This window comes from Mycena indigotica, assembly GCF_014461135.1.
Source record: "Mycena indigotica strain 171206Taipei chromosome Unknown Mind.scaff0009, whole genome shotgun sequence".
Classification (NCBI taxonomy): Eukaryota; Fungi; Basidiomycota; class Agaricomycetes; order Agaricales; family Mycenaceae; genus Mycena; species Mycena indigotica.
In genome coordinates this window covers 13,958-35,889 of record NW_023503008.1, presented here as the reverse complement: position 1 = coordinate 35,889, position 21,932 = coordinate 13,958, and the positions used below count along the sequence as shown (strand labels likewise).

Sequence of the window (21,932 nt, the reverse complement as noted above, 5' to 3'; positions counted from 1 at the left end):
GAACACCCCCAAGCCATCTCCCCCACGACGCCGGGTACCCAACGGTCGACAGGCCAGTGGCAATACTCGTCGCAAGACGCTCTTGGATGCAGCCAGTTGGCGCCCCGCGCCCAGACTCTCTACACTGGCTCAGGCTTGAGCAAGCAAACCTATCTTACTACGAACTCGACGCTAGTGCAGCTGTAGTTCGCCCGTGTATTAATGACTTGACCAAGTTTGCTTTGTTACCCGTCCCGACTTTTCCAACCCGCTAGCAATCGCAGCCCTCCCTGTAAACGAAAGCCGAAGATGCGGGAGGAGTTCCCGGTCACCGAGTTGCGCACATGAGGACTCATAGCGTTGTTATAAGTTCCGTCATTGTATGTCTCCCTCCAGCTTCGTCTATGTTCTCCAACTTCCCATCCTCATCCTGCACGTGTTCCCCAATCTGTCCGTGTTTCTGTCTAAGGCTCTTCGCCCAGACCGAACGCATGCAGTCTTTTTTTCTTGCCCCACTATCTATACTACAAGGCAATAAACTTTCTTAAATGTGCGACGCAGCATAATAAGTCTGAGGCTCTGAGCTGTCGGTCAGCCCCTCCTTCAGAAAGTTCGGTCGATATATGATGGGCGCGTTGCTCTTAATAGTATACTGGCAGCCAAATCACTGCGTATTCTGGGGGGTTGGTACACGAATGGAGAAGATGAGCTGAATATGCTACAATGCGATGTGTGGATAAGTCGGGTCCAAGAAAAATGCTACCAGTCAACAACACAGTCCATTGACTCAACTCGTCTTGTCGTCATCTGGTATCGGTGCTATATGGTATAGTTAGGCAATAGATTGGGAGAGCCAGGAGACATACTGTTCAGAAACACCGTGCTCAGTTGGGTGCTTGCCAACCCGTCCTCTCCAAAGTCTGTACGGCCTGTCACAGCTTTCCACATTTGAAGGATTGCGGTCCAATTGGCCTTGGGCGGCGACCCATTTGCCTGCGCACTGTCCATTTCAGCCCTTCCGACTGCCAGCACAAGGCCGACAGAGATCTCGTGGGCGGCTACATTTCGTGCCAAACGGACAGGCTGCCTGATGCATGTCTAGTAGAATTAGATCAGTAGTTTAGCTTGTAGGATACCATTCACCGCATTGAAGCAAGTTGTGTACAGGCTCAAGTCGGCAGGCAATAGATTTACCAAGGCGCGTTTCAGAGCGGCTTCAGTTGCGACATCTCGTGCAGATGGCGTCGGTGAGTTTCGGCTGGAGCGGCATTGAGACAAAAGCTGGAGAATTCCATCCCAGGTGCCTCCGGTTTGTATAAAGTCGGATTTCAGTGCAGCAGCGACGGGTGTTCGATTGCCATAATACTGGTCGATAGCGAAGAGGAGGTCATCGAGCACATCAGGGCTTGACACTGGTGTGGTTGTGTTGGAAGTTGAGGAAAGGGAAGCAATGCTTGCTTGTATTGCCCGGACAAAGGGGAGTTGGTTGAGTGCAGCCTTCTGGGCAATCGGGCTGACCATTTCCTCAAGCATGCGTAGGAGAGTGAGTGTGAGGTCAGCAACCTGTCCTTTAAAGTTGATGTTGTCCTGCTTAAGGTTCGCAATCTCCTGCTTTAGGTTGGTAATCTCCTGCTTGAGGTCGGCATTTTCTGCTGCAAGTTTTGTGAGTTTTTCATCGAACTTTGCTTCAATTGCAGCGAGCTTTGTATTGAAGTCAGCCTGAAGATAGATGCTAAGAAGCAGGTTTTGTAGAATCGAGGAAGCGTACGGTGGTCCCCTTCAATATTTGTATAAGTTTCCCTCGTTTCATCTTTCTAAAATAGTCCTCGGGTGGTTCATGCGTGGAATGGGAGGCAGGTCTTATTGCTCCGGCTGTGCGACTCCGAAGAAGCAATCGTGTTGAGGTGCGAATGAGAACACGCATTGGGTCAATGTGGGTCGAGGCAAGAAAGACCGCTGTGGCGGACTGTCATGTGACATTACATATTAATAGCCAGTGATTTTTCCAGTCTGGCCAGTGCTCAATGATATTTGGATTACTTGTTGCACACTGGCGAACACCGGTTTCCAGGAGACAAAGCTCATCAAGTAAAAACAATATTCCCGGCCTGCTTCAGCACCTGCCAATCCTGCTCGCCTTTCAACTGCCCCATCCAGACCGCCTCGTCCGTCTCAAAAAGGACCACCCCGCCGTCTCTCATCTTGTTCGACTTGACCGCAGCATTCACCAGAACCACGCGGGCCTTCCTGTCGGGCTTCACATCCACCAACGCGCCGGAAAAGTCCAGCTCAGCGAACTTGGCGGAGCGCCAGTTGGTCTGCATTGAGTACTCGGCTCCGGCAGGGCAGGGGAACGCCATGGCCGTCGGGTTAGCGCATCGCCACTGAACATCACGCTTCAATCCGTCGACATCAGCGGTATACGCTAAGATGGCGTGGCGGAATTGGAGGGCGATCTCGCGCAACGGGGTCGCTCGGAAAGCGCTGATTGTGAATGGGGCAATGGGGATCCCCATCACCGCGTTATTCATGTACGCTGTGTCGAGTTTACCGCTTGAAGTGGAAAAGATTGGCCGTTCCCGAAGGTTGCTCGGTAGATGGATGTGCAGAGCAGTGTTGTCGGTCCGGTGGCTGTACGATGCCTGAGCGAAGTCAGCTAAGATTGGCGGACAAGATGACAAGTCGACCTTGAACCACCAAGCGAGAAGGACATCAGAGCTCCCGACCCATTCGGTCGAGTCTGCTGCCTTGAGCTCGGCCATTATTTTCTGCTTTTCGGACTCCAGAAACACCTTGGGCACGCAGACGGTCATCCCGACCAACTTCGGATCGCGATAGACGCGCAGAATGAATTGGGCGATGAAAACTAATTTTGAAACGAGGCCCAGGTCAAAGAATCCGCGTTGAATCCAGTTTGAGGGAGAGGGACCTTCGTTGAAGGCGGAGAATGGGGCCGCATCCCAGGCCATGCCAGGAATGCTCTCCAGAGTCTCACCTGAAAGCAAGCGAGTCCACGCATGTAACAAGGTTTTCGTGCCCATGACGTCGAAAGTTACATGGGACGATGTCAGTCCGATGAAGGTCAGATCGTCAAACGTCGTAACATGAATATTGATGAGTGGTGTGTTGGGCTCGAGGAAGTCTTTGAGAGTTTTCGGACAGGCTGGCGCAACCGTAAATGGCCCCAACTCCGGAACCGAGCATATAAACGGTGTAGACATGTCGGATTTGCGTAGATTGGCCAGCGAGGGACGACCACAAGAGTCATATAGTTCTGAAAAGTCGTTGCTGGTGAAAGACACAGGTGGCGTTGCAGCATCGAAGGTATTCGGTATCTGGTACTCGTATTGCTGAAGCAAAAATCAGACAAATCCACAGCGCTGTGTCCCAGACCTACTCCATTTCTAAATGCGAGCCTAGCGCCGCCTCGAGGGAACTTCTCGACAATCAGGAGTGAGATGCTGTCTTCGAGCTTCTTTGGATCGAGTCGTGCATCAACGACAAACACTGTCGTCAAGACTGCATCGACAACGGCCACATCTATTCCAGTGCATGGGACGATACGAACGCCTGTAGGCGGCAAGGTCGGTTCTTGTGAACGAAACAGAGAAAAGAGGGATGCCAACATGGTCGAAAGACTTCGTTAAAACCGTTCTACACACAGACGGGAGATTATAAGTAAAGATTCGGCTTAGAGGTACAGATGTTTAGTCACTGCGGCATCAACATCCTAGGACCAAGACACTTGGAGCCGCAAGTAGGTTTGCAGCCTGAATGGTGAGCTGAATCCACGTCTTTTGGAGGCCGGATGTCCCTATGATGACCTAGAGATTTGCAACAACCGTGACAGGACTATGCGCGGCGAGCGATTGGGGCGAGTCACGTAGAGGAGCACAGACATTCTAGCCTGAAGGTCGCAGGAACGTTGAACCGTTGAAGACGCTTGTAACGAGGGATTTGCCGAGTTTGTCGTAAATTCTAGTTTTGGACCACATTGGGGGCGAAATCAGCTTCCATATCAAAATTGATTGACCTTGTGGTCACGTTTTCTTTCCCAACCACACCAACCCCGAGCGTTTGACCGAGGCAACGACCTCAGGCAAACGAAGCGTGCTTATTTTCATCTCTCCCGCCCGCGGCCGATCATAAGCAGATGTATTCCCCGGGAATATAAACGTTAACAGGTAGATGACTGAACTGGACAACAATCGCACCTGGGCTCTTTTTGCAATCCCTCATGTTGCCGACTCCCGCAACTCTCTCGCGCGCTGGCAACCCTCGTATCTTCAGAGCCTACTTTCGGGTAATTCAGAGGGTGTCGCTAGCACCAAGCGCTCAGGCACGGCCGTTCCGATGGACTGGTACTCTTTGCTACTTGAATCATGGGTCGGGTCTCCCGCATCGATTGCGCAACACAACAAAATGGGGTCTTATCAAGGCCATCTCGGCGGCATATGCGTTTCAGGCTTGGACTTGTCCAGTATACCGGGCGGCGCCGTTCTTTTCCTGCTGTCAGATTAGGCTGGAATCATGAATGTGCGAAAATCATCCTACGCGCACGGCCATTTGAGAAGCACCCCGGACCGGCCGCGGGCTGACAGTGGCGAGCGGCGAGAGTAGGCTTTCATATCAAGTTCAAAAATAGGTAATCGGGACATGGTAAGCTCCTGTGCTGATTATATCGTCCGCCTATAAATTCAGCGCAGAAAAGGGAGCTTTCTGAAGCGCACTTGATTCCCCACAATGCAAATATCTGACGGATTGTCCTCTCAATGGCTCGCAGTCTCTGAGCCAGAGCCTTATATTCTCCATGTAGAACTTTCTCGGTAGGCACCCCTCCATCCTCTCATATTCTTGCTCAATACTTGCTAGACCACCGGTCAACGCGTTCTCAATCGAGCAAGTCGAACCATGGCTTCATGTGTCTCTTTCAACTGATACAACCCGTAGATTCTGGCGCGCTTATGGCGCACTTTTCGACCGCATAATCCAAGAGGGCAGAGACGTCCGTGCCGTTGTCGTTTCATCAGCACTCTCTAAAGTGTTCTCTGCTGGGATCGATTGTAAGTCTCAAGCTTTCATTTCCGCCTTGATCCACACGACTTGCAGTTAAAGACGGTCTCAAGGCGCGCGACGACGCCAGCGATGCCGCCAGAACATGGCTGAGCACCTACCACCATCTGAAACAATTCCAGAGTGCGATTGGGGCACCACAGAGATGCCCGTTCCCCGTTATCGTCGCAGTCCACGGTTTGGTGGCTGGACTGGGAATGGATCTAATGTATGCTTGCGACATCCGCTATGCGGCAGAGTCTACTCAGTTTACGATCAAGGTACGGGAAATCAGATACTATTTCTTACTCCCACCTAATCTACCCCGCATCAGGAAGTTGCCGTGGGCCACGCAGCAGACATCGGCACGCTCGCGTCCAAAATAACGAGCAACCACTCGTTGATGCACGAATTGGCCTACACTTCGAGGATGTTCACTAGCAACGAGGCACTCCAGCTTGGATTGGTCTCGCGAGTTTGCGCTGGCGGCCAGAAAGAAGTCACCGACGCAGCGCTTAAGCTGGCCAAAGCAATCGTCCGCAACAGTCCCATCGCGGTGTCGGGAACGAAACATATTTTGACACACGCGCGAGATCAACGGTCAGCGGGGTCTTGGCACGGGAAATTATAGCCTTCTACTGACGACCTTTCCTCCTCAGCGTCCTTCAAAATCTCGACTATGTGGCTGCGTGGAATGCAAGTGCCCTCCAAACCAAAGTTGGTCATCGCCTCTCGCTCCTCGACACTGTTGACCACTATGAACAGGATATTCCGGAGAGCATCCGCGCAATGCAAACACGGGAAGCCCCGGTCTTCCAACCCTTATCCAAGCCCAAGCTTTAGTTCAATTATAGCATTTGTATTGTAGTTTTTTTTCGGCAGACCCGGTTGAGCTGTCAGATTTGGAATCAAGGCGGGAAGAAGGCGGCAACCGTTGATCTCATAGCAACTTCTGTCACACAACCCAAGGACCCCCGACAACCCCCTTAGATGCCGAAGGCCCGACCGGGTAAAATTTGCGGAAATTTTTGCCAAGGCCGGAGGCAAACTGGGTAAAAATGGCCCAATTTTGGCCGGGGGCCTCAGGTGTGGGTAAAAGTGACCGTCGTCTGGGGGAGCCAGAGGCCCAACCGGGTAACTTCTCCCGTCACTTGTTCTTGGTGTAACCGGCCGTACTCCGCGTGGTCTGTAGCCCCTATTAGGCTGCCGACGTCGTTCGATCCCGTCTTGAGCCAGTTTTCTCTCTCTGAAATGCGCTCCAGCCGATTTCTGACCTCGCGCCTTTTTTAGCACTACCCTGTAAGGCTGGAGGTCGAAACTGGGTAAAAATGGGCCCTTTCCGGAGGCCGGAGGCAAAATTTGGGTAAAAACTGGCCAAAAACGCTCAAAAAAATTCGGGTAAAAACCCCCAAACCCGGCCTCCGGCCTCTAAGGGGGTTGTCGGGGGTCCTACAACCCACTGCCTGTGGACATGTCAGATTGATTTGCGGAATACATTTCGAGTTTTCCTCTTCATAGGATCCATTCAAGTTTCTTGATTGGTGTTGATTTGTGGTTTTGCTCTGCCAGTGGATATAATTACTGATCAACCCTTCGCATCACCTACCAAGTTTCGATACCGCCGCGAATAACTTGTGATCCATTGGACAACCCAAGCTTCCTACCACTAGTCTAGTCGGTCAAATAAGGTATCCGTGTAAACCTATTGCTTAAAAAGGAGTCGTCCCGACTGTGCCGCTGTGCTTTGTATCCGTTCGGGCTCAGACCCGTCGCCAGCGGAAGTTGTCATCCTTAGCCAACGACTGGGAGACCGTCCAACACTTGAATTGAGCTACCTCAGCCTGGTACAAAATCAGTATTTCACTATCCTAACAACAGAACGAACGAAAACGAAACGAGGTAAATAAACAAGTCCATGCTCATGATCAAGCCGCCCCTGCACCAATCCGCGTAACGGCAAATGCTAGACCGCCTCCACTCGCCGCCGTTGGCCCAATACTGAGCCGGTCTGCGTCCGCTTCCGCGCTAAACAGCTTGGTTGGCGAGCTTTCCCACGTGCGATGGGCCTCAGAACGCCCATACGCAGCATGGATAGCTGTGAGTGGAGAGCGTAGACGCTGGGCGGCAAGAAGGGTGTATGGCGATGAGTAGGTAGCAGAGATGGCTTTGATGGCGAGAACAAGGACCAGCAGGCAGTAAGCTGCCGTCCAGAGAAGAAGGGTGACGAGGAAGGGGAGCGAGAGACGCGTGCCCAGAACGCGACGGACTTGTTGGACGTCATGTGGAGGGGCGGATTCGTATAGGACCGATGTAAAGGCGATAAGTTCGCGGGAAAGCTCTCTCGAGAATGCATCAGCATACTCAGCATTTGTAGACGCATTAAGTCCGGCTCCTTCGATGGCAGCGGGAACACGGTCCGAGAGGGAGGCAGCAGCGGTCATTGCACCGATGCCACGGACAATGTCGAGGTTAGTGACGACATAGCTGTTGGATGGATCGACGGTGAAGCTCCCATTGAAGTATGTGTAGCCAAAACTTCGGACGAAAACGCTGCATGTGAGCACGTTGTAGGCAGAGGTACCATGGGTGAAGAAACCCGTGTAGCCGACATCTAACCAATAAATGAACCAGGAACAATTTGAGGTGTAACAACATACAAGTCTGGTCGGCAGAGGCGTACGCCTGCGACTGCACAACAGCACCGAATTGGAAAGGACTGTCATCGTGTTAGCAGGAAAAAGGGAGGTAGAAACAATCCACACTTTGTTGAGACATTGTAGGGGTTCTTCATTGGATTGCCAGACGCGTCAAGAATGCCGAATGAATATTGGTTTGTGGCCGTGTTAAGAGATGCATTGAAGCCGACGGATGAAGGACACTTGAGCGAGAGAGGGGATCGCGAGGGCGTAGTGACTAGACATTCCGGAGTCACACTCTGACAATCAGCCAAAACGCCGTTGGAGGTTCCGTAGTAAGCAACATCGTCAGGGATGTTTGCAGGTACGAGGAAAGCAGTACCATCGTTCCCAAACGCGACAGCATTATTGGCGGAGTTGTTGGTGAGAGTCCTCAATCCCTCGGGCAGAGAATCGGCGAAGGGGTAGGTGCTCCTGAAGATGTTTAGGGAAAACAGCACTCCGTATCAAATCGCGAACTCACGCAGCGGACTGAAGACCACAAAGATTTATACCCAAGGCGACAGCACCACTTGTCGTTGCACACATCGTGGAGTTGATCTGTCGAGAAAGTCGAGGCCATGTCCCGGAATATGAGCTGAGCTCGACGAAAGAAAGCGGCGTAGATGAAAGACTGAATGCGATAGCCACAAGGAAGAAGCTGTAGGAGAGGAAGAGTGCTATGGCAAGGAAAGTGACCGCTCGTTTGATTATCGGGGGTCTGCGCTTGTCTTTTCCCAGGCTGTGAATGTAACCAACGGCGGACCAAAGCGATGGAAGATGACCTCCATGAAGAATATCCATAACCACACCAAGCCTAAATCACATGAGCGAGAAAATCAACAAGGTTCGTTGCGCGCACTGATAAGGAGTGGGTCGATTCGGGCCATGGTGGAGAGAAGACTTGAGCCATGACCATGCGAGACTGTATCCGAGGAGGTTCAAGAGACACGGGACAGTCAGAATGAACAACACAGACAACACCAATGTGAATGCGACAATGGAGCCTAGAGGCGCCGAAGTGATAATGTAGCTCCCTTGCTGCGTAAAGTCGTGGGTAACAAATATTTGCAACGATGCTCCAACCAGGACCAGTGTAGCGGAGAGGCCAAGGCCAAGCGCTAGGAGGATGATGCGTTTGCCTCTGAAGAAGGTCGAAGAGGGGATATCGGTCGACCGTCTGGAGGAGATGATGGATATGGTGTCAAAGAGGCCGCTTGGCTCCTTGACGAGGGCCTGGGGCTCTTGGGGGGCGGCATTCCATGACAGGCTGGGGATGTTGGAGGTTGAAGGGGTTAACTCCATGATTCAGAACGGCGACCATTACTCGAGGAACTCGTGTTAAATACGCTGCGGAAGTGCAAGACAGTGCGGAAACAGCTTTCCATTCCGCGCTTGGAGTCGGAAAGCTGCAGTGAGACATGCAGCAAGCAGAGAGCGTCACAAACTGTCACAGTCGTCACGCGCTTTTTCGGAATTTCTCCCTCCATCATGCCTGAAGTTCAGGCCATATATTTTCGCTACGAACCTGGCGTTATTAAGTATATACTCAGGCAGTCTTCTCGACTGATGCTGATTCTGCTGGACATGAACGTCAAGAACTGCCTGCCACCAATACTCGTCATGGTTTGCGCATTAACACCTCTTATATCTCCGCTTTTTCCCTCCAGTTCTCTTCTCCTCCTCTTTATCCTCTCATTCCGCTACATCATCGACTCTTCCTTGAGGCACATCTGTCAGCGGAGGCTCTTCATCCGCACGGAATAGCTCACCTCCAATCACCCCTGTCAAGCGCCGCGATAAACGATGCTGAAACAGTGCCTGGTTTGCCCACGACGCCTGCCAGCGGCTTCGACGTACCTGGTTGCGACGGATATACTTAAAGATGACTAGCGGACGCGGAGTTCGCTTCCTCAGACAATCATGTCTGTCCTTTCGTTCCTCAAGTTTTCTCTTTTCTTGCCTCTCGTGCGTGTCCGTTGTACCTTGGCATCTTCTAGCACTAACACATAAGGATTGTAGGTTATGGCAAATGTACCCTCTGAGCTGATGGTACCACGCCAAACCAATCCAACAGCTCTTCCCGGAAACTGGTCATTGGCCGGATGCTTCACTGGTAAGTTTTGTATCTACCTATTACGAGGCCTAAATCAAGTCAGACATCTCAACGGCTCGAACTCTGGCTGCGGTTGTTCTGGTCACCAGCAATATGACGGTTGAAACGTGCATCGGGTTTTGTACTGGGGCAGGATACATCTTTGCAGGGGTTGAATTCCACCAGGAATGCTGTAAGTCTCTCTGCCTTCCTCACAATGTAGCCTCTCACCCTCATAGACTGCGACTCGACAATCCAGATTCCTGGTGCCAAAGCCGCACTCACTGACTGCAATCTGGCCTGTGCGGGTAATCCAAACGAAATATGTGGTGGACCGGAACGTCTTAGCGTATACGCTAGTGGCGCTCCCAGTCCATTAATCGTCCCAGAACCCTCAACTGGATGGCAATATCAAGGCTGTCTGACTGACAGTACCGCGAATCGCACCCTTCCGATGCAGATTAATGTCCCGATTGGTGTGACGGCCGAGACATGCACGTCTGCTTGTCAAACGGCTGGAAACTTCCAATTCGCAGGCCTCGAGAATGCTCACGAGTGTTGTAAGCTTGTGCTATCTTTTCAATTCGCACAAGTAATTCACATCCAGGGTGCGGAAACACTACGAATCCCATTGCTCAACACGTTGGCAACGACGATTGTCGGCTCGTGTGCCAGGTGGACCACGATGAATATTGCGGAAACGCCAATCGACTAGCACTCTATCAGTTTACCCCGGACGGTGCTCCACCACCACCCGTACAAGAATGTGCGACCGATCTCAGCAACTTCACGCTGAAAGCTGTTTTCGTCAACCCACCCGTCGGGTCCCCTTCGCAGCTCTCCTTGCGAGCAGTGCTTGTTGAGATGGTTCCCAATGTTTTCTGGACCGTCCTCTCTGTCAGTCTCTAATTATTATTTATAGCCTGCGCTAACAAACCTCAGGCGTGTACTTCCTGCGCCACAGAATGGACAACATTCTCTATCCAAAACTCAGTTTTCCTCCCCCATTCGTTCCTTGACCCCGGAATCACCATGACCTCCATCGGGCCCTCAGACGGCAATTCCCCTGCTTTCGTGGCATCAGTCCCGCCCTTCCCAGGTGTCCCCACCTACTGCGCTGCCGTCTGTTCTTCTCTATCCGCCTTCCCTTCATCACTGACTTGCTATCTAGTCGACCACTAACCCTAACTCCCCACTCATTCTCTCTGTAGCGGGCAAGACTAACTCGTGGTCGCTCTGCAGTAACACGACGTTTTTCAATGCCGATGGCCGGGTTGACCTCGTGTTCAATCCAGTGACGAACCACCCGCATTATGCGTTTTCGTCGTGCAATGCGGTTTCCGTTCAGGTCATCCAAGCGTAAACAAAACTGTGAATATAGACACTACTCTAGTATTAGATCATCAAGTATCCAAACCCAGTATGTTTTTGATGTTGTATATAGATACTCAAAAGGTTGCAAAATAGCAGGTGACAATCAGCCTGAATCAGGATAGTTTGTCAGCCACTGAAGCCTTGAAAAAAGAATCCACCTGGTAAATGGGTTGAGTTTGTCAATGAAGCTAGACAAAACAAAAATCAACCTACGCTCTATTTTTTCAACTACTTAGACATTTTTGCTAGAAGCCACAAAATGAACCGGAACAATGTTGACTATATCGTCAACATTAACAACTATATACATTCCTATGTACTGCTATATCCTGTGTAAACAGCTGCCCGAGTAGAATGAACGTCTTCTCGCTCAAAAATTCCTAGCCAAAGTTGTTAGCCAGCTCCGAGCGACATTGATTGCGCCAACCTCTTGTGCGCCGTGTCCGACGTGCCGTGACCGTTGGGATGCGATCGGTGTCGATTCTGAGCAGCCGTTTCTCGTGGCATTCCGCCATATGCTCTCGCAGCGACTGGACGATGGGCAGGCGGACGCCGGGCTCCGCTGCAAGCACGCTGAGGGTGTAGTCGAGATACTCGCTGGGCGGGTCGTGGGTGGTGATGAATATGCTGTCGGCGCGGAGCTCAGGAAAGAGTGTGTCGTCGGCGAGGGCCTTGTCGATGGTGCGCCAAGTGGAGGGTCGGTATGATACACCGGTGAGAAAGCCCACTGAGAGCGTTAGGTGGGCGAGGGAGTTTCCGGGAAGGAGGTGTTCCTTGAGGAGGTGACGGAGGACAGAGGCAACGGATGTAAGGGAAGCGTGGATGGTGAGGCGGATGAGAGAAGGGAGGTGGCGAAGATCAACCATGCTGCCGGTCGAGCCTGGAGATGGTCAAAATGAAGGACCCTGAGCGTGTAGACAACAAACCTAGCGCGCAGTCACTCAATGTTATTTCCTGAATATGCTGACCGGCGGGAGTTTGAAGCCACTGGGTGGCCCGGTAATACACGTAGAAAATGAGCAATCAAGGAGATCACCAGGACCTTCAACTCAACTAATCAAATCCTAATTTTGTGCGGTTTTGTGTTCGGGGTTCGAGCCGCTGGAAACGGCTAACGGATTCAGATGTTCTTATTGATATCAGTTGTAATTTGGGACGTTGTATAAGCTTGTATTGAAGTTTTCACTGTGATGAACAGAAAACAGCAGATGTTGGTGAGGAGTTAGATTTGAGAGGAGCAATATGGCTCTACTCTCCTTGCACTTGCACTTGCACTTGCACTTGCACTTGCACTTGCACTTGCACTTGCACTTGCACTTGCACTTGCACTTACACTTGCACTTGCACTTGAACTTGCACTTGCACTTGCACTTAACCTAACCTGACGTTTATCTTAACCTGACAATATGTGAAGTGTGACAAAACCCGACTGATGTGACGATGGTAGTAGTCACACCCAGGGGGGCTAATCTATTAATCTAGGGTTTTACAGGCCTCCTTATATACTACTCTCAAATTAATTACATAATCCGTGACGACGTGACTTGATCCGCTGATCCGGTTCTAGAATGTTCTAGTTCAGGCTTCTGGAAGGTTCTAATATAGGTCCTGGGTCAGACTTGCCAAATATGGACATGTTACCCTTGGTTCGGTTCAGAGTCTAGACCGGTCCCTGGCCTAGAGCAGGCCTAGACCTTGTGGCCGGGTGCATATAGATTTGATTCAAAGGTTTGCAACATTTATTCTGAAATTCTGTATATGTTCCATAGCTATTGTGCATGAAAATGAATTTATGGGGTCCATATGTTATTATTCATATGGTGGTCATATTGACGGCTCATTATCTTCCCTTTTCATAAATCTTGACCGTCCTCAGTCAGTTCAAGCAACAATATCTGACTACATTTTTCGTCACTTCCAGCTACATTTTTCACTGGGTTTTGTTTTTATGCCATGCAACATATGAAGATCAAGTCCCAGTTTCAACTAGGTGGGGCTTCACCATTCATGTCCTTGTTCCCTGTTTGAATCTATCATTATCACTGCACTGTAGTACCTCTGTTGTGCCCTATAACTTGGTCTGGTTATCTCTGCAGGTACCATATATGTATATTATTATTCCCTAATTTTTCCAGCTTTTTCTCTGATTTTCTAGCAATTTCCTGTCAATTTCTCTGTCACTTAACCTATTTTTAATGGTTTCCCAGTCATCTTGTTGATATCCGGTAATCATAAATGTTTTGTTAACATTTGATGTCCTCTTGTATGTCAAACCTTTCCAATGACTATGACTTTCTCATTTTAATGTTTTATTATGGCTGAGATAGCGTCTCTGCAAGCATCGTAGTGCTATCTAATCTCGCTCGGCGATCTCGGCGATCGAATCTAGTTATCTTGGGTAGATATCCGAACGGATCGTCGGTCGTCGGTCCCATCCGGCTCCGGTCCGGTGGGGCTTCCGTGCTGCCGATCATGAGGCGGTGCTTCGTGCTTCTTCCTTCTTGACCACCACCACGCCGTCTTCAACGACCTCTGGCCCTTTCCTACGAGCCTCGTGCGCTCGTCGGGGCGCTTCTGGCAACGACCTCGCGTCTCTCTCGGCGCCTTCTTGCTGCCTCCTGGCCCTGCTTCTCGCGGCCGGCCCGCGCTCCTCTGACGACGCGTCATCGCTCGATGCGCGCGACTTAGCGCGTTCCTCGTCGTTCTTGGCGGAGCTTCGTGCTCACATCGTCGAATCAGTCGGATGGGAATGCTTGGATGGTGGGTGGAAGGGGCTGGGGACGGGGAACGGCGGCTCTCCGCTGTTTGGTGTGGGCTGGGGCGGGTATTCAGGTGAGTTCTGTTGTCCCATCCCTGCCCTACGAGCACGAGCCTCGTGTTGCTCGTTCGGCCGTCTTCTTCCGGTGGCTCCACCCGTTCCCTGGCTGCGGCGGGCTTCCGCGCGGCTGGGTGGCCTCGTTATGGCGACGCGTCATCGCTTGACGCGCGCGCTCTCTCGCGCTCGGCGTCTCACTTCTGTCTTCTGGCGAAATACTCTCTGTCTGGAGTGTTGGGTGGCTGGCCATGGAGGATTTGGGGGCGCAGACGACGGGGATGAGGGCGGGGTGGCGGAACACGGGGCTGGGCGGCCCAAACCAGGTGAGCCATGCCGTTTCTCCCTCTTCTTACTTACCTTCCCTAGCTGTTCCGTCTTCTCTGCTGGGTGCTAGCCGTATTCGGCGGTACTCACTCGTAACTGAGCCTTGCTCTCGTCGTCCACCGCGTGAGCGCGTTCGCGCGCTGGGTTGCTATGTGCGCGCTGCACAGGCAACTCGTCGTGCTCGCTCGTTGTGTCGGGCGCCGTCCCGTGCTGCTGTGCGCGCACTGCGCAGGCAACTCGGTGGCTTCGGGCCGGGCGCTTTGTCTTGTGTACCGCTCCGTGTATCTATTCCTCGTCAATATAGGCACTGTCGTGCTTCTGTCGTGCCTTGAGGCGCGCCTCCAGGCGCGAAAATTGCCTTCTTTGGCATCGTGGACGTCGCGTGGCGATGTGTAAGCTTCGACATGCGCTGCGGGGCCCTCCCGTCCCTTTTTCAGAACCTAGAACTGTCCCCAGTTCTGCGGGGGGAGGACGACGCGTCATAAGGCAAGGGTCCGGGCTGCAGCTATAAAAGCTGGCCTGCTGCTCCGGTAAGCCCCATCGACTCGTCGACCTCTCTACTCTGCTTACTCATCCTTACCATGGTCTCTAGCCTCAAGACTGCCTCTCTTTCGACTCCCACCATCCAGGTGTGGAACCCCGACGTTCACCGCATGCCTGCGGCTGTTCGCAAGTGCCTCTTGGCCTCCGCCAAGTTCAACGCGAGTCCTGTCTTCAAGGACCTCAACGCGCGCGACACCCACTTTGCGAGCGAGCGCTGGAAATGGGTAAATTTTAATTTCCTTGTTCTATTCTGCCTGTTTGCTAACATATTTCTAGGGCCAGCATTTTACTTACGCCCACCATATTGCGGACGACCCTGTGTTGCTTCAGGCCGCGCGGGACCTGTTGCTGAACTCCATGGACTTCGTGTCCCATGGCCAGCCCGACGCGCGGATACGGCGGCGCTGCGCCGTCTCAACACGGAGATCAATCTGCGTCTTGACCAGAACAACCACGCGTTTGGCGTCGGTCGGTTCAGTCGGGGCGCCAAGTCCGTGGCCGCGGCCTTCAACAGGGCGCGCCAACATCCCAAGTACGGCGACGCGGCTCCGAGCCGCCGTGGCCGGCCTATGCAGGTGTGCTATTCTTTCTATATTGTTTATCCTGTTTTAAATTGTCCCTCTTGTAGATCGCGAAGGGGCCTGGTCACTCCCGCGCGGCTCGCGTTCTTAGCGCGCCGATCGTCGTCAGCTCTGATGATGATAGCTCGACCCCCACGTCATCTGCGTGCGCGGGTGCTTCGCCTCCGCCACCTCCGCCGCCGCCTCCTTCGCGTTCCAACACCGTTCCCGACTCCGCGTCGAACTACGGTGAGGGTGGTGCGATGGACGTCGATGACGCCGCTGATACGGTACGTTTGACAGCTTATGTCCAATTGTGGATTAACTCTTTTACAGGCTCCCACCGCTAAGCGTGACTCTCCGCCTCCGCTCGAGAGCGTTGATGCCTCCGAGGAGGAGGGGTCTGATGCTGGTATGTCATTTTCTAATCTACTGCAATTGTTGGTGGCTCATGTGATTGTTCAGCCATGGTAAGCTGTCCTGCTGGTGCGGACATCTCAATACTCATTGGGCATCTTAGCCTGCAGCCCAGCCCACTGGTATGTGTATTTCTAATATTTCCTGGGTTTGTACTCAATCAGACATCCAGGCTCTGCCTCTGAACGCTCTGGAGCCGCTGCCTTCTCCTCCAGCATCGATGCTGTTCTCTCCGACACTGCCCGGGCTGCGTTGGCATCAATCCGCGCGGCCGGCCCAATCACGCCCGAGCGCGTCATCGCCAATGCCTTGCCTCCACCCGTCGCAGGTGCTCACATTCTTCTGGCTGCTCTTGACTTATGCTTACATTTTTCTCAGCGCCCCGCTCACCCGGACAGATCCGGCACGACATCGAAGATCAACGCTTCCAAGTCAAAGCCTTGGAGCGCCGACTCCGGGAGCAGCAGCTCAATCCGATCTCCGAGCGCACTCCACGCAAGGACCTCGAGGCCCAACGCGATCACGCCACCGCAAGACTCAAAGCCGCAGAAGCCGAACTCTCGGTTGCAAAGCGTGAGGTCGCTCGTTCGCGCCGACACGCTGATGAGACCCCCAACTCCGTTTGTTATCTTGTTATATTGGGATTTCTCACTTATCTCATTTTCAGGCGCCCAAAAATTTGTGAATATTGCAAGGATATTCCCCACACTCAAGGGGTTTGTTGCTGAATCAAATGAGTGATCCAGTACTGTACTATCATCCATGCTTATCCTTTACTTGTTTCAATTTACGACCTTTTTACGATTTCTTCTTGTGTTTGGGTTCACCTTATAGTGTCCAGTTGAAGTAGGAAATTTAGTAGCACATTTCTTGTACTTTCTTTCCTGATTGCAATTATATAACTTCAACTGTATTCCTGGACTGTATTCGGTCCTATTGATCTATTGATCGATCCCGATCAATTTTGATTGATCTTGTGATCCAGCCTCGCCCAGATAAGTATATTTATAGTGTGACTATGCCAGTTCCAACTCAGACTCAGAGTTAGAGTCAGATTCTGTTTCTGAATCAGTAGTTGGATTAATTGTGATATTTGGAAATTGCAAGTCTTTTCCTTGATACTTTTCTGTCTCAGTGTGATCTTCATCTTCCTCTATAAGTTGTTGAAGCCTTTCTTGGGACACATCAATAATCTCTTGAACTCTTTTACCAATTGACAATTTCTGTCTTTGAGCATAGGGGATCACCCTGAATCTTGCAACCTTTCCATGAAAGAGTGCACCATTAAGTTCTGATATGATATATGATCCACCTTTGCTTCTGGCAATGACTACCATAGGTCCATTCCATCTGTTTTTATTACGACTGTTGAGTGAACTCTCTACTGCCATATCTCTGACTAGAACCAAATCTCCTGGTTCAAACACATAGTCCTTGATAACATGTTTATATTTCTCAGCATAGTTTTCAACATCTTTCTGTTTCCATTCTGCAACTCTTTTCCTCATTTCCTGTACATGATATGTGTGTTTGGCCAGTGCTTGTGCTCTGTAACCAACCAATTCTTCAGTAGTTAGAATTCTATCTGGATATTCAACTAGCCAAGTAGCTTCTTCTAGGTCCAGAGGCACTATAGGGTGTGCTCCACAGACAGCAAAGTAAGGTGAGCATCCAAGTCCTCTCCTAATTGTGATCCTGTCTGACCATAATACTTGGGGTAGGAACCAAAACCATTTCCTTAAGTCACCTCCAGTGGCTTTACTGATTGATTGTCTGATGTCCCAGTGGCCTCTCTCAACTACACCATTTGCTTGAGAGTTATATGCAGATATACGGATTCCAACAATTCCATATTTAGATTTGAGCCACTCAATGGCTGCTATGAATGGAGATCCATTATCTGATATTAACCAAGCTGGACAACCCCAACGACAAATTATCTCTTCAAGAAGAAAACGGCCAATTGATTCCGCATTTTGTTTACGTAATGCTCGACCTTCTAGATATCTTGATAGAGCACATCTAGCATCTACAATATAAGAGCACCCATTTGACTTTTCACTCATATGCATAACATCAGTGTGTATTTTCTGGAACAGACTTGGAGTTGCAGTAATGACCGGCGGACTACGAATCAATGCCTGCTTACGAACTTGACATTTGTGACATGTTTTGATGTACCACTTCACATCACGTTCCATATCTGGCCACCAAAATCGCAATTCAATCAATGATTTTGTAGCAAATATCCCTTTATGGCCTAGTGAGTCATGTGCTGCTCGCATCATATACATTCGATGTTGCTTTTCAACTACCAATTTATGCATTGAATTGTCTCCCCGCAGGTAAATCTTTCCATTTGTACTTCGGAAAAATCGTTTACTAAATTTCATAAATCTTTTATATTTCAGATTTTCTGTTTCTCCAATTGAAATAGGTCTCTGTAATGGATTTTCAAGCCATCTCCTGACCTGATCAATTTTCTGATCCTGCATTTTGGAACCTTCACTTCTATGAGTTTCATCATAGGGTTCTTGTTTTATCTCATTATTACGTAGTTCTAAATCAGGCAGTAGTTTGCTCTCTGATTTTGAGTATACATATGCAGGCATCTCTAATCCTTCTGAGTGGTACACTGATTGAACATAATGGACTCTGATATCTTCCTGTCCTCTGGCCATATCACATTCAGATTTGAATGCAGTTATGTCCTCAGCAGCTCCTTTGAGTGTTTGAACATAACCTCCGCGTTCATCACAATATCATCTTTGAAACTCTCAAACTCCAGAGGCTGTTGTGAGAAATAGTCCCAGTCAGGATGATCTTCAGGTGGTTTGCTGTCTTCAAATTCATCTTCATCTGGGAACCATTCTTCATCTCCTGGTTGTGGTTCTCTTCTAGACAAACCATCTGGAGGGAAGTTTGCTCCCCTTACATGTTTCAACTTGAAGTGGAACATCAATATTTGTTCAATCCAACGATTGATTGTAGCATTAGGTCCCATTCCTGGGTTGTTCAGCATGCCCTTGATATATAGTGCATCTGTTTCCACTACCAGACGTCTGCATCCTAGCAGCCAGTACTGCATAGCTTCTAATGCTCTTTTTAGACCATAGAGTTCCCTTTTTGGTTGAGAGAATCTGGCTTCTCTTCTATTTAATGTTATGGATGCAAACTTTGCATAGTATTTTTTTTTTTGGATCTACTGGGTCCAACTGGTATATTTGTATGCCAATTGCCATCCATGATGTGTCTACTGCCAGCACAATATCTGAGTCCCAACTATAGTTCAGAGGTTTGAGACATGGTGCAATAGCTATTGCTTGTTTCAACCTGTCCATAGCTTGTTGCTGTTCTGGTCCCCATTCAAATGTCTCATCATTTCTAGTCAATTTCTGAATTGGTCTGGCCAGGGTGCCATAATCTTTTATGAACATTCTCATGACTCCAATTGTTCCTAGAAATTTTCTAACATCTGAGACATCCTTAAGTGGTCCCCATCTCAATATAACTCCCACTCTGTCTGTATCAGGTTTCCTTCCTTCAAATGAACAAAGGTGACCAACAACATGAAATTCCTCAGCACAGATTATTGACTTGGCACCTGATAGGGTTCCTCCACAATACTTGATTCTCTGAATAATTCTATTTATATTTTCGAGATGTTCCCAGACAAATCGCCTTATCCCTGGGTTTTCAGGGTGGGTTTCATAAGTTCCATCTTTCAAATTGATATCTGGTTCCTGGTCCTCTGACTGGAATATCATCAATATATGGAATTGTTATATGAGGAATCTCATCTTGGAGAATGAAAGTAACATCATCATGAAATATTGGAACTGAGTTGGTCCAACCTTGTGGTAGTTTCACAAGTCTCAATGCACCAAAGGGTGTTTGAAATGTAGTGAAGTCTCTTGAGCTTTCTGCAATATCTCTGTGATCATACCCAGAGTACAAGTCAAGACATCCTCCACAAGCTCTTCCTGCAAAATGATTTGCTAGTTCTTCTGTTGCTGGTGGGATACCAGAGTGTGCAATGGTTACTGCATTCAATGGTTCCAGAGCATGAACTAAGCAGATGCTTTTGCCATCTTTCTTAACAACACCAAAGAATTTACTTCTGTAGGCTGCATTTGATGGTTCATATACCCCAGCATCAATTTTCTTTTTGATGATTTTCATAAATTCCTCTAGTTGTCCTCTTGGTATAGGAATGTTTTTCTCTACCCAAGTTTCATGTTCTATAAGTGGAAATTCTACTGGTGGGAAGAAATCATGTCTAAAGCTTCCCCTTTCTTCATCATTCCATGCAAAGCCTTCCTCTTGGATGCTCATGAGATGATGGAGGACTTTATATTCCTCTGGTTGCAGGAATTTATTTCCATGTAATTTTTCTACAGTTTCTTTCCTTTCCTGAGTATACCTACCAGTTGGTTTGAATTCTGGAGGATTGGGGTTTAGTTTTGGTATATCCTGAAGAGGGTCACCAATTATTTCCCGTTTTATCCGGTACTTATCAGGTAACTCAGTGTAAACTGGTCTTACTTTGAGTCCAACAGGTTTATATTTCTTACCTGCAAATACTGATTCAGAGGAATATTTCTCGGACCCAGCATATATACTCTCATTTTCACCAGTGATCACGTCTATGGATTGACAACAAGCACATCTCATATCCTTGTCAAAGGCATGTGCTGTTCTGTCTTTCTGTACATCACCTTTGACAGTACTCCAAGTAAACACTTCAAGGTTTCTGCCATTCTCTGGTTTGGATACTGTTGATCCTGAATGGAATTCATTGAACAAAACTGTAGCAGTTTTATCTTGTTTTAGTGCTTGGCACTCTAGTGATGCACTAATATATGCCTCCCTTACTTCTGTTGGAGTAAATTTAATTTTCCTTGGTCTAAATATTCCTGTAATTTTTCCACCCTTTTCTGGGTCATATTCTATTTGAATTGCCAACTCTTCTCCTTCTTGATCATTCAGGAATTCATTGAAGATTGGTGAAAACCCTTATTTGACTCAGCAGTCTTGTGATATGGTAATGGATCATCTTCATCTGGTACTGACTCAACTGTGGCTTTTGGTGTCTTAGTTGACTTGGTATCTTTAACCCTATCATAGGTTTTCACAAACCAAGTTTTGCTAGTGTTTGGGTCAGTCAGAGTCAATGTTTGTCCATTTTCTGAATTATTGATTTGACTCCTAGTTAGTGTATCAAATGGCCTTCCAAGGAGTATCTTGTATGCAGGGTTCCTGATAACATGAACCTGTAAATATACAGTCATTTCTCCCCATTTAAATGGAACATTTCTGGCCATTCCCACAGATAATTCCATGTCTCCATTGGCACTTTCCATATATATTCTAATATTTGGATCCCATAAAAGTTTCAATCTCTCTGCAATTTCCAGAGACATGGAAACAATTTGTGAACCAGAGTCAAGTAGACCTTCTACTTTTTCCCTATTTGTAAGGGCAACCCCGGAGGCCTGAGATCAAGGTCCTAGCAGGGGAGGATCCAAAGAGTGAATAGAAGTAAGCAAATACAAGTGAGGCTGACCTAGCAGGGGAGGATCCAAAGAGAAGAAACTCTAAGGGTCCGCCTGCTAGGTAGCGGAACTATATACTGCGCTCTTGACGCGCCAAGGTTGATCGTTGCTCCGTGCAGTATGCCTGCGCCATGTCGCAGGCCAGGTCCCAGGGGGATCGCCAGGCGGGGGGCGGCGATGCGCCCGACGGAGGCGGTGATGCGATCACCGGAGTCGGAACCGAGTCGGACCGAATCGGAATCGTCTCCGAGGGGCCGAAAGGGAGGTTCCCCTGACATCACCCCCCTTTGAATGCGGCGTCCCGGCGCATAGACCGGAACGGAATCGAGTCGAAGGTCGCGGAGGCGATGTGCCGTGGTTTGCCAGGGTACTTACGGTAGAACTCCGCGATTTTGTCCGGGGCGAAGACACGGTCGAAGCGGACCCACTGGTCGTGCGACGCGTCGTAGCCTTTCCATCTGACGAAGTAATTCAGCCGTTTATACCTCACCCTTGCGTCCAAGATTTCCTCTACTTCCCACTCCGGGACTCCGTCCTCGAGGT

At 49.6% G+C, this 21,932-nt stretch overlaps 5 protein-coding genes across 5 annotated transcripts; 2 read left to right on the top strand and 3 right to left on the bottom strand.

The window, feature by feature from the left end:
- Positions 1-766: 766 nt before the first annotated feature.
- Positions 767-3,607, bottom strand: MIND_00989300 (uncharacterized protein; the record flags this gene model as incomplete). The annotated part of the gene is made up of 7 exons (XM_037366497.1): positions 767-798; positions 846-1,077; positions 1,123-1,698; positions 1,748-1,945; positions 2,100-2,621; positions 2,667-3,329; positions 3,377-3,607. 7 exons carry the CDS (start codon positions 3,605-3,607, stop codon positions 767-769), a joined length of 2,454 nt encoding a protein of 817 aa, XP_037215891.1.
- A 1,115-nt stretch (positions 3,608-4,722) lies between these two features.
- On the top strand, positions 4,723-5,874 carry MIND_00989200 (Delta-2 dienoyl-CoA isomerase; the record flags this gene model as incomplete). The annotated part of the gene is made up of 5 exons (XM_037366496.1): positions 4,723-4,805; positions 4,852-5,042; positions 5,089-5,312; positions 5,366-5,631; positions 5,691-5,874. 5 exons carry the CDS (start codon positions 4,723-4,725, stop codon positions 5,872-5,874), a joined length of 948 nt encoding a protein of 315 aa, XP_037215890.1.
- A 1,082-nt stretch (positions 5,875-6,956) lies between these two features.
- On the bottom strand, positions 6,957-9,011 carry MIND_00989100 (uncharacterized protein; the record flags this gene model as incomplete). Its single annotated transcript, XM_037366495.1, has 5 exons — positions 6,957-7,642; positions 7,689-7,747; positions 7,794-8,141; positions 8,191-8,523; positions 8,569-9,011. The coding sequence occupies 5 exons, from the start codon at positions 9,009-9,011 to the stop codon at positions 6,957-6,959; spliced, it is 1,869 nt and encodes a 622-aa protein (XP_037215889.1).
- Positions 9,012-9,629: 618 nt separating this feature from the next.
- On the top strand, positions 9,630-11,164 carry MIND_00989000 (uncharacterized protein; the record flags this gene model as incomplete). The annotated part of the gene is made up of 7 exons (XM_037366494.1): positions 9,630-9,674; positions 9,729-9,822; positions 9,866-9,994; positions 10,041-10,361; positions 10,409-10,698; positions 10,744-10,923; positions 10,973-11,164. 7 exons carry the CDS (start codon positions 9,630-9,632, stop codon positions 11,162-11,164), a joined length of 1,251 nt encoding a protein of 416 aa, XP_037215888.1.
- Positions 11,165-11,487: 323 nt separating this feature from the next.
- On the bottom strand, positions 11,488-12,041 carry MIND_00988900 (uncharacterized protein; the record flags this gene model as incomplete). The annotated part of the gene is made up of 2 exons (XM_037366493.1): positions 11,488-11,555; positions 11,603-12,041. The coding sequence occupies 2 exons, from the start codon at positions 12,039-12,041 to the stop codon at positions 11,488-11,490; spliced, it is 507 nt and encodes a 168-aa protein (XP_037215887.1).
- Between the last annotated feature and the right edge of the window lie 9,891 nt (positions 12,042-21,932).